The 11,986-nt window shown below is 39.8% G+C and overlaps 1 protein-coding gene across 3 annotated transcripts in view; it reads right to left on the minus strand.

Annotated features, from left to right (window-relative positions):
- The window catches only part of negr1 (neuronal growth regulator 1), a 137,772-nt gene extending 125,790 nt beyond the window's left edge, over window positions 1–11,982 (minus strand). The window contains exon 1 of one of the 3 annotated variants that reach the window (XM_044201121.1): window positions 11,586–11,980. In XM_044201121.1, coding sequence (XP_044057056.1) covers window positions 11,586–11,755 — 170 coding nt within the window. In that variant the 5' untranslated portion in view covers window positions 11,756–11,980. Of the gene's footprint in view, window positions 1–11,585 lie in introns of all 3 variants that reach the window. The other 2 variants (XM_044201122.1, XM_044201120.1) reach the window with 2 other exon arrangements.
- Between the last annotated feature and the right edge of the window lie 4 nt (window positions 11,983–11,986).

The raw sequence follows: 11,986 nt of genomic DNA on the forward strand, positions 1-11,986 counted from the left end.
GGGCTGAAATGTTTTGATTTTGTCTACTGGCCAAAATGAGTAGTAGTAAGTAATTTTATTCCCCCAACTATTCACATAACCATAATACTGTTGTAGAGGAATATGCTAAATACTCAGAGTGACATAACTGATCATATCTAGGTGAGTATGAGGAAACACTACGCTCTATGTCTTGTACGAACTCCTTTCTCTCATACAGTAATGTTAGTGTTATCCTTTAGGGCTGGACTCGACTATTCGACTATTCGGATATTCGTTCACTGGTTAGATATTCGATTTTCCATTTGGGATTCGGATATTCGCACACAAACCTACACATCTGTTTCTTACTGCACACTGCTGCACACACACCAGCTTGCCCCGCCCTGCCCTTTTCCGTCTCTGTCTCGCTGTATCATACAGGGACAGCTCTGTCGACTTTCTTTGTCAGCAGTATGTTTTCTAAAGTTGGCCAAAAAACACAACTCGCGTTTTGGATTTTTTCAACCCCAATTCCGCTTTCACAACAGCAGGTGAGCCGCGTGTGGAGGAGGCTTGTTGTTCATGATGTAGCCTATCGAAACGATCGAAACCAACGTGGTACTGAATGACATCTGCACCAACCAGGTGTGTTCGCTGTTGCTTTACCTGGTCCGTGCAAAAACCTGGCTGACTTAACTTGTAGCCCAGTTTATTCTGCATTGTAATGACAATATTATTAAAATATAAACAACTCATTGTGTGTCATAAAAATACCTCATAAGTCTTGATATCACCTTGTCTCAGACCTTCACATTTCTACTGGTACAAGCGAGGAAGTCTTGGTTTTGCTTCGCTGTAAACAATTTTGTTTCTAGAGCTTCTTTCATACAATGATCTGTACTACACTACCAAATATATGTCTTCATCACAGGAATGCATAAGATGCTCTTCTCCCACAGTCCTTACAATCAAATCAAACATTGCCGCTCCCTCAAGGTGAATCATTTTGTTCCCAAGAAAGAAGTACCCAGACAATACTGTGAAGTGGAAATCAGAAAAATCAGTGGCATCCACAGAGACTTTAAACTTAATCATCTTTGAATGGCCACATTGGCCTGACAGGGAGAATATGGTTGTTTATAAGGTGGTTGTTTTGCATGTCAATACATCTGATGGAAAAATTGGAAAACAAGCCAACATTCAATGTGAAAGCAGACATTTCCAGGACCACAACTGTTTCAAGAACCCCCTCACACCCCTGCACTTTTGTGTTGTGGCACACTGGCATCAGCATTAATAACATAATAAAGCATCTGGCTCAAATATTCCCTTAAGTGAGCCAGTACATAGAGCTGAAGTCATTCAGCAGAGCACCTGTTTCCACATGTAGCTCTGCCTGTGATGGCAGATATGGAACACAACAGCGAGAACAAACCTCACAAACACTGCACAGCACATTTTTTTCTTTTGAACTTGTTGAATGGCCCTGAGGTGGCCATGAAAACAAAGATGACAGGATTTTCCTCACTAGGCTTTGAAAAGACTACCCATTAGCAACTACTCTGGCAAAAACGAGGGTGAATATGCTGAAATGAAAGTGACACTCACACAGTGCAGAGAGGAAGGCAGCAGGGGCACTGTGATGCAAAGACAGTGCCTGGATTGAGGTTTGCGGAAGAAAGACGTGGCCCACACACTTCCACTGAAGACAACTGGCTGTTATAGAGATTGCCGAATGTACCGTAGAAGCTGGAAACTGGATTGCATGCCTGAGGGAAGTTCTATTGTGGCACCTGACTGTGTCTCTCAAATACAGTAAGATGAAACAGTGTGTGTTAAATCCAACAATTGGCATGCACATTTTAACATGTCAGAGGTATGGTACCTACATACATTGTATTATCTACAAATACATTTGTAGCTCCTAGGGCTGGATTCTAATTAGCTCGGAGCTGTAATCCCCTTTTTCATACTTCTAGCTAGACATAATAAGGAGGAGAAACAGAGCCCGACTGCACTACAGAGAACCCAGCTGAGGTTAATTCCATGTTGTTCTGTTAAGCTTGCATGTAAGTTTGATGGAGTTAAAAAGGATAGTTAAAATATCTCCTGAGAGAAATACTATCCTTTTTCCTGATCTGAATTAGTATCATAGCTTTTATATACTACCAAGCCCTTAACTCTGTGGGTTTGAGACACCAGTAGAAGAGCAATGCAGTTTGAATTGCTGCAGCAATTCAAAGCTGGGTGTCTTTACATATAAAGTCATTTTTAACTGCAAATAACTTATTATTATTATTATTATTATTATTATAAACTTATAATTATTTTCATTATCGATTAAATGTTGATGTTTTCGATTAGTTGTTGTGAAAAAATGCATCAATCATAAATCAGACAATAAATGATGATGTACATTAGGCCACAACAACTCCTCACCAAGAGATCTATGAATGGCTTGAGAAAACATACACTTAATGAAAAGTTTCATTCGTATTGGAGTATAACACATGCATTACCATGAAGGTGGATGGTTCTGTGGAAACACACAAAAAGTGATGGTGGTACCATCACTTCCATAAAGGAAAGAATTTAGACTATAACTATGTCAAAGAGCACCAGGATCTTAGATGGATAGTTTTTTGTCTAAAGTTCTTATTAAGAAATCACCGGTGTTTATTTCTGTTAACCAAGCACCCACTACTCACCATCAACAATCAGGTAATTACTAGCAGCAAAAATCTACTCCACTCAGACCAAAGGCTGAATGAAAAAAAATCATATTGCGATTATTTTGACAGATATTGCAATTCATTTTTTTATTTTCACAAAACAAATGTAAAAATGAAATGGAATTTTCGATAATTTTTCGATTAATTGCTCAGCCCTACTCTGACCTCCGATCTGACCTCTGATGCAATTCACTGGCAAAACATTGTAAGAATTTTATTGTGAAACAGCTACAGCTTCCTGTAGCTTTAGTCAACAGTTTTCACGACTGCTAACTCTGTTCTTGTATGAATATATGTCTACATTTGTCTTCGAGTTTTAAGTTTTGAGCTTTGGTAAAAGAAGAAACTCTCATAGCTCATAACATGAAGAGGTGCGTGCAACAGGCGCAAACATGGGCAAACATCACACCTCCTACATGCGCAGACATTTTACCTGAAAGTATTCACGCCATGCCCCCTTCACGGATTCTGGTTAGATTTTCTGCAATACTGTATATTAATACTAAATTGCATAACATAGAGTAAAAAGATACTCTTCATAAAAAGCTTTTGTCAGTTGCATTTTGCCTAGAGGCTCTGATTGGACAGTATAAGATAATGAGAAAGACCTACAGTTCCACTGGTCAACATTGCAGCTGTGCAGTTGTCTTTGTGAAGAGGTTAAGAGGCTTTTTTACAGTTATGCAGCAAATATAAATAAAATGATTCATAAATTTGTTGTGCCAAGTAGCAAAGAGGGTGGTTTTATTTGTGCATCTCTATTGTAATGGTGATATGGTTGTCTAAAAGCCTCCAGCCTCTGCCTCAAATGGGATAATTGATAATTTGATGACTGATATGGGCCTAGGCTGCAGTTTATTCTAGTAAATTTCAAGCCCCTGATTTATTGTGATTCCTTTGATTGAGCACATGCTGAATATCACACAGAACAGAACACGGCTAAGGTAACATGCTGTTTATGAGCAGACCAAATACTAAAGACAGAGAGAACTCTGGTTAGAGAGAATACCAGACAGCTCATCCATTACTAGGTACTAACTGATCACGACTACATTTGCCTTGGCTGCTTAGCTTTAGATGCAATTAAGGAACAGAGAGAAAGAGATAGGTAGAGATAAGGAGAGATAAGTTGAAACAGAGAGAGAGAGACAGGGAGAGTCAGAGACAGAGAAGTGTGGAGAAATCCAAGTCCCATTATAAATAGCGAAAAGCCCCCCCAGTCTAAAATTAGAATCCTAATGAGTGGCAGTCTCACAGATCAGTTGATGAATCCGCTGTTTAACATTAGCACAGATTGAGTCAATCTGGCGTGGTGTGGTTTGGACAAAACTTGACAGCCTATTAATGTCACAGTTTTCTCTCTCTTTGTTTAGATTGTATCCTCTATCTTTTTTCAGGAGCTTTGTGGTCTGTCGTGGCCAAAATTAAAATATTATTTATTATTTAACTAAACATGCTATTAAACAATGGAGGTTGGGATTCTTTTCAATAACACAACACTTTGTGACTGCCGATAGTGTTCTGTGTTCCTATAATAAGTCAAGTGCTGAGGGGACTGTTTTAAATTACACTTGAGAAACACCAGATTTTGTTCTGTTTAATTGGATCACTGCAGTAACAAACCATTTGTGCCATTCGTGCAAAATAGCAAAGCATTAATACATTGTCATGAATCTACAATTAAGCAGTAAGTATCCAATAGGGGCATCTGTCATAGTTGCATTTCATCAACTATAAAATTAAATGAAAAGCTTTTTAGTACAATATGTTTCAGTATTTCAACAGTACTGCAACACCATATAGAATATTAGGCCTACACTTACTGTGCATAAAGTCTGGACAATATTAATGTATCAGTCTCACAAATGAGGCTTTTATTAATCACTGTGCAGCATGACACTTCTGTTACCTTAACTCCTGACCCCACTGGAAACAAAAGGTAGCACTATTTTCAATGATATTGATTTGCTCCACTGCATCTTTCTCCATTTACTAATAATTACCAATGCAGACTCTCAAATTACTCGGCTCCAACAAACATTTACAGCAGTCTGAAATCCACACACTCATTATGCAGATGACAGAGAGAGAGAAAAAAAAAAAAACACAAAACCTGCACAGAGCGACTCCAATTAAAATTCTTTAGCCATGCCAACATAGAGCCAAATGAATTATGACAATACGTACCTCCTTTAGCTGCTGGAGTTTCTAATCAATTGTGAGAGACCAGCCATCGTGAACATATGTGAGCTAACTGAAGTGCTAAAATAGAGATTACATTCAATACTTCTTTCTTAATTTGAAGAATTTCCTTGATTGACAGTTGAAAACACTGACAATGTAATTATGAAGATTTCTTAGAAAATCTGAGTGAAATATGTGTGACTCATTAGGGACAGACACATCAGAGGAACTATGGGATTCAGAAAACGAATAGAAATTCTTCTAGACATTAAGAATCCAACTTTATACTACATTTCATATATTAGTTTTATTGTAAAACCTTTAACAGTTAAACAATATAAGTGTTAGTTTGAAGAGGATGTGAGGTCACACATATCATGCTCAGCATGTAGTGGATGGTAGGCAAGCCAGCTTTACTGTTCCTAACTCTGAAATCATGGTTCAGAACAAAATGCATGTTTCTAGTGTAAACCCCAAGATACAAGACTAATGTTGAATTTCATTAAAGGACAAAGAAATACCCTCTACAAGAGCTGAAATCCCTCAGGATTGTTTTAAATCACTGAAGGGCATCACCAAGGTAACCATGTGTCAACACTTTATTATTCCCATGGGATCAAACTGATGTTTACCTGTAGTCCCTCCAGCCTCAAACCATGCTCACACATAAAGATCTTGCATTGAAGATAATTACATCAACCACTCTATCCTAAGGGAATATTTCCCATGATGATGATTCGGTCTCACTTCTGCAACTCAACACTCATTGGAAATAGGCTTAAATCATTCAGACAGATTGTCTTGGTGAGATATATATGCAGATTTTAGTCAAACATGTCATTGCATGACAGGTTCACCTTCTAACTTGGAATGAACCATGCTAAATTCAGGGATATATGATTATGCCTACTGCAGAGATTTCTGAGCAGGAAATTTCTCGTTTCCCAGAAGCTTACTAAAGGTTGAGGTGTTTTCCATGCTCAGCATACCAAGCAAATTGTAACACCTCTATGCCTGCACTCTTTGTTTCAAAGCTTCACCATCATTCAGGCTTCAAACTCTGATGTCAGCGAGTTTTGTCTATTACCTGCTGACATGAGAGGCATACCAAGACTTGCTGGTATTTGACTAGGCTCAACTGAGGAGGCACAGATGAGATTACGCAATGTTGTAGCACAACTAATTATCATGAAACACAAGGAGATGCTAACTGATTGATTAAGGACTTTAATTGAAGGGGCTCTGAGGAATCGTTTCAGCTCTGTGATGAAAGACTGGAAGTGTTGGCATATGATTTGGAGCAGAAAAGGCTATACACTGTTCCACAAAAGAGCTGGTAAAAAGAAATTTACTCTGAAATAGCTGTCAGAGAGAATAGCTTAATCTTTCGACAGAAAAAGACTATATCCACAAGAACATGCACAGAAACTGCGTTATTTCTACAGCCTATTGAAAATCAATGTGCATGTCGACTATCTGCTTAAGCAGTCTGTAAAAACTCCCAACACTTGATTGAAAGTATTCACACTCATGTAATGAATACATTTGTAAATAGCAAGTGGACAAATCACGGCCTAGTGCTCAATCTAAATTGTAAACTGTTTCCAAGCCAAACGTTCAGTGATGAAAAGTCTCCCAACACAGTAGACATGTTCTTCTGAAAAATTCAGTTTCAAGTAACTTCACTTTAAAACTGCTGAAAAGATAACCTGTTATTGCCTCTCCAGTCACTCTCTGTCAAGTTTAATTTTGAGGCTTATAGCTTTCTCACAACACAAAAACACTCCTCTGAGATTTTCCTGTAGAATTATTGCAATTACGTGGATGCTTACAGCTGGGAACGGGTAAAAGCTCCATTTTCCACCCCAAAACATTTTCGCTATCCCCTATAATTGTAGTGATTATAGGAATATTAGAAATAAGCTTTAAAACCTAGCATAGCATCTATTTCCCTCGAAGGATTTACCTTGAGAAAGCATTTCCATTCAGGCTTTAATTCACCAGGGCACTCAATCACTTTAGGGCTAATTGAAATATATTAGAAATAGAAATGCTTAATTTTTAGAAAGTACAATGGACTGACTTGCCTGACAAATGATGACTATAAATGTAATCCATTTAAAAATGGTTTACAGTGTGCAAATTTGGCTTTTAATATATGTTAGCCCCACTACATAGTTACAACATGAGGCCATAAATCATGGCATGTAACTAAAAAGCTCTGGCAGCATCCTAGAATGTAATGTAAAATACTAAAAGGTACACAAATTTGAGATAATTTCTCCACATTGGGTGATGAATAGGTATCACTTTCAGAGGAACATTTATTACCAAAAGCCTTGATATTAAAATTAGCTACAGGGTTGTTCTGGATAGTACTTATTTTCATAGATACAACTTTATACATTTTCATCTAAAGGAGATTAGGCTGCTTTCAGCAACAAGCTGACAACAATTTAAAACAAGTCATGACAGGCTCTCAGTTACAAGTGATGCTGTGGGGGAGGTTAACTGGAGGTCTTAAAGCAGGCAGCTGCTATGAAAGTCTTCTTAGCCACTGCTCTAGCATGTCACCTTGTTGGCTGATTTTTATTAAAGCATATCTATTGCAAATGGATGCCAGAGTAATGAATCTGATGAATACTTTAGTATAGCCAGGTTCCCTTGGGCAAGATGACACTCTAGCGCTAGCAATATGCCTGCTTTTTACTGTTTAAAAGGAAAGGTCAGATTTTTTGACATAAGACAGTATGAGTTTCTGACCATTAGTAATATCTGTGCCTGGATGGCTCCATCTGGGATCCCCTCCCTAACAACATCCCCTCCCCCACACCCATTGTTTTGCATCATGATAGTGTCTATTCACTCGCCAAAAAATTAGGTCAAATGACTTGCCTAACACTTGATCCTTGAGATGTGGAGACCATGATGAGCATAAGGACTGTGAAAGAGAGCAACATTGTGCTGGCAGCAACACCGATTGCATTAAACATGTGGTGCAGCAAACAGGCGAGAGGATTTTGGCGTTTAATTAACAGTGACAGACTCAGGTGTGCCCACAGATGTGCCCTAAGAGGTAAACCAGGTTTTCCCCCAAATGAGTGCATGAAACTGCAGATATTTGGCAGCTAACTGATGTGTTCAGAGCACACTGTATGTGCTATATCTCCAACCAAGCTGTTGGAGATGAAGTAGCCTTGCTTATACTTTTTAACAGAACTGGATGTGGCCTAATTAAAAAAGTGATGAAATGCAGAAAGTGAAGAGGGTGCTTCTCAGCCATGGTCTGTGTTAAGGAGATAGTCAACAATTCCTCCTTTAAATTGTGTCCTGTGGAGTTTGAACAGTCACTTAATATTCCTCTTTTCCGTCTTACCAGCATTTGCGCTGGGGTGGGGACACCAAGCCATTTAAACTAGATGTTGTCTCTGGCACAAGTGCTTATAGTAAATGTCAAGACCTTTCAGAGCCATAATAATGACACAGTTGAGGAAAATGATACATGGCACCGTTTTTGTCCTAGATAAGGCAAGAAAACACAGCTCCAGTACAATCATGTACAGCCAGAAAAGATTTTCATCAACTTGACCGTGTCCGTTGACATGAGGCAATGATTTTAGATTTATACGAATACCAGACTTTCAAACTAGTGACAGGTCAATTTTGCACCATTACGGAGACTAAGGCCTGTGGTGCAGGCCTTATTTTGTGGCTGAGGGCCAACTGTCAAACTAAATAACAAAAATAAGCTAGGATCATTGTCTTATTCTTGGCGTGTATACCCTCACTCCTATTTGCCTGGTTCCTATTTTCTGCCTTTGTAGAACGTAAAATGTAGCTTTTAAATCATTTCATACATATTTCACTGGGAAAATAGAAATATAGATAAAAAGACATACTTTAAGAATAGTACTGCAAATTGTAACTGAATGGTAGCAGCCTATGCTTAAGATTTCAGTCTGCCCGGACTAAATTTACAGACACTCGCTCTTTGCTGTTGATTACAGCTGCTTATCCGTGTGGAAGAGGCTGCCACTGATCCTGTGTGTTTCCTGACAGCACAGGGAACTGTTTTTTCATCTGGCTGTCCCCCTTAAATTCATAGCCAGATGAGTCATTTACTGAGAAGAGTCAAGGTTTATTCAACTGAATCCAAATTACATGAAACCTGTAAAAGGATGGGGAAGAAAGGGATGAGCTCCTCTAAACAATGTGCTCCCTATGGAAGCTCTCAGTGTGTAAAAAAATGCAGCATATGTGCATAACTTGAATGCACTCATGTAAGACACTGTAGAAGCAGCAGCACGACTCATTTCAAATACCTAATAAGGGCCTTTGTTGGAGGCTGAAAATGGCTGAGCTTTTAGGTAATCAAAAGATTAAAAGGGTGATGATACACATGTGGACCATTCCTCATCTTCAAGAGGCTCAAATCATTTAATTGATGTGGACCCACTGTCCAACATGAATCAGGGCAGCAGTAATGCAGCGCTAAAATTGAAGAGGTGGGGGAAATGAACATGTGACAGAGGACGCACCTCTCGGGAGCAACTCCATAATCCAGAGGCAGTGACTAATTGCGTGCTTCTGGGTTTGTCAGTATTTGAGAACGCTCACAATTTTTAGCCAGCAATCAGCTTTGGGGGACAGCAAAATTGCCCTCTAATAGTCGGGGGTCTTGACAATTGAGAAACTCAACAAACAGGCACTGTTTTCTGCACTGAGTTCTTAAAAGAAATGGTTCATGCTTTGATGCCTGGGTCTCAAGACCAGTGAAAAAAAAGAAAGGAGGAAAAAAGACAGAGCCATGGTTCCTTGTGTTTTGAGAAAATTACTGTGCCAAGACAGAGCAGGCCTTTGTCATCACTTGACAACAATGTTTTGCAATGAGATGCCACCAAGAGAGGCAAATAGAGCAGTTTAAGAGGTTTACAATCTTTATTAGGTCAACAGGTGCGACAAAGAGATCAAAGAGATAACTTCACAGTGGCGGCATTCACATGACTGAAAAAAAGCCAATGAATGGTTACAGCAAGTGCTGGATAACCCATTAATTAACTGTAAGAACCGTGCAATAAAAGCATCTTGATAATGTTTTTCGTTTCCATTTCGTAGATTTCTAGATGGCACTTACTGAGGCGATGACCCCCTTGTGGAGAGTGTTCAGGGGGTGGGATGCAACTTGTTTATTGAGCTGATTCATAATGCAGGGATAATCTCTGGTCCAGTAAACCATCAGGATTGAGGCAAAGCTTCTGCCACTGATCACAGCCAAACCAGACTGACACCAGGGAATTAGACGCCCTCTCTAAAGAGACAGTCAGAGGTGTAAGTCTCTTTGATGGGACGACTCTTGGGCATGGAGGGAACATAGTAAAAATAGTGAGTACCCCTCAGCTATAGCCATGGTAATTCCAACACATTTTAACCATCCACATAGTAAGACACTAATCTCTATACAGCCACTGATGACCTTATGCCCCAGAAACAATTCAGCTCTTCATTAATCACGTAGGAGACAACAATGACTAAAAGCCAACCTGAGTGGAACTTTAGACAGCTAGCTGCTCTGTATGCAGGTCCACACCAAGCATCTCTCAGAATCAACATCCACAGAATTCATATTGAAATGGGGCAGGCCTGCCCCCTCAGCCTTTCCTCAGAGCCATCAAAGCGGATATTTGATATTGGTAGAACAAGATGTTATCTCACAGCCCTCCAAAGATTTTGCATCTTTTATTTCTGTTTTGTGTAAACCAAAGAGTTTTGAATTTTCTGAAGAAATTAAACAGGCTGCACAGAGATTTTTGTAATTATAACCTAAAGAAAACTGCAAGAGTGGTATATTAAAACTTATGCATTAAATAATCCTTTAAAAAGTACTATTATTATTATTTGACTATTTTGGCAATATTTTTGATTATATGCTGAAAATAAGAAGATGTGGTTACAAACTCCTTAGTGCAGTGGTCCAAACCACGCCCATGCCTGTTAATTTAGTCCTTAATGGGCAGCTACCTGTGCAGCTGGCATCGTAGCGTACGTGATGGAGGGAGGACGAGGGAGATAGAGAGTCATTGCCATAACTCGAATCTGATCAACAGCGACCACAAATACACTCTCCAGCCTCGAATTGAAACTGCGACATCACATTGCACGTTCAGCAAAACTGACAGATCAGCACTCAAAATAGCACGTTAGGCTCTGCTTTGCATCGCAAGCTCCTCTTTTAGCAGTGGCAGCGTTTGAAACTGTGTGAATCAACGACCATAATGTAACCAAATATCACACTGATTTTGGTCATCCAGGCGATGTCGTCTCACCTACGAGCAGCTATAAAATCAAACACACCACAATATAACACAGCATCTCTGTTATCTGGTGTAGACTACACAAAGGGAAAGTATCTTACAAAACTTTGGCCGTTAGAAAGCAGCCGAGCTACACTTTCGCAAGAGCAGCGTCCTAGCTGCGTAGCTGCTCTGACCGCCCCCCTTAGCAGGCGAAAACAAGGACGGGATGGAGGGAAAATGGCCTGTGTGTTTATCTGGGTGATAACACAACACCGGTCTTTAAAAGTAGTTCACAGACAGCTTTAAAAACGATGAACTGGTGTTACAGAATGTGTGCGATCGAGGCTTTAGCTTTGGGGAACTCCGACACAGAGTGCGAGCGGGAGAAAATGAAGTTGTGTTAGCTTGTTGTTACCTCAGTAGAGCCGTGTCGCCTTGTCTGCTGACCACACTTTCAACCGAGGAATAGTCCACAGTTTGTCCAGCGGGCAAACAGGACGGCAGAAAGCAGCACAGACTGAGAATTATCGCAGTAAGCCACTGACCAGAGACACAAGCATCCTGCACCGCAATCATTATGTCCATCACAGCTGTATTTTGTTGCCGCTTTTCCCAAGTCTTGTTGCTAAAAAAGCGTGGGGTTGGCTTTAAAAAAAGAAAATCTTGACGCGGACGACGCTTTATTTCCACACTTTTCCTTCTCGGAGCCCCGTAAAATGGTCCGCCGTATAATTTCCCAGGTTTGTTTTGCTGGATGTAGAGCCCACTGTGCGGGGAAGTGTACTCTCCAGTGGCTTGCACACCATCTAGTGAGGA

Source organism: Siniperca chuatsi, linkage group LG6, assembly GCF_020085105.1.
Source record: "Siniperca chuatsi isolate FFG_IHB_CAS linkage group LG6, ASM2008510v1, whole genome shotgun sequence".
NCBI lineage: Eukaryota > Metazoa > Chordata > Actinopteri > Centrarchiformes > Sinipercidae > Siniperca > Siniperca chuatsi.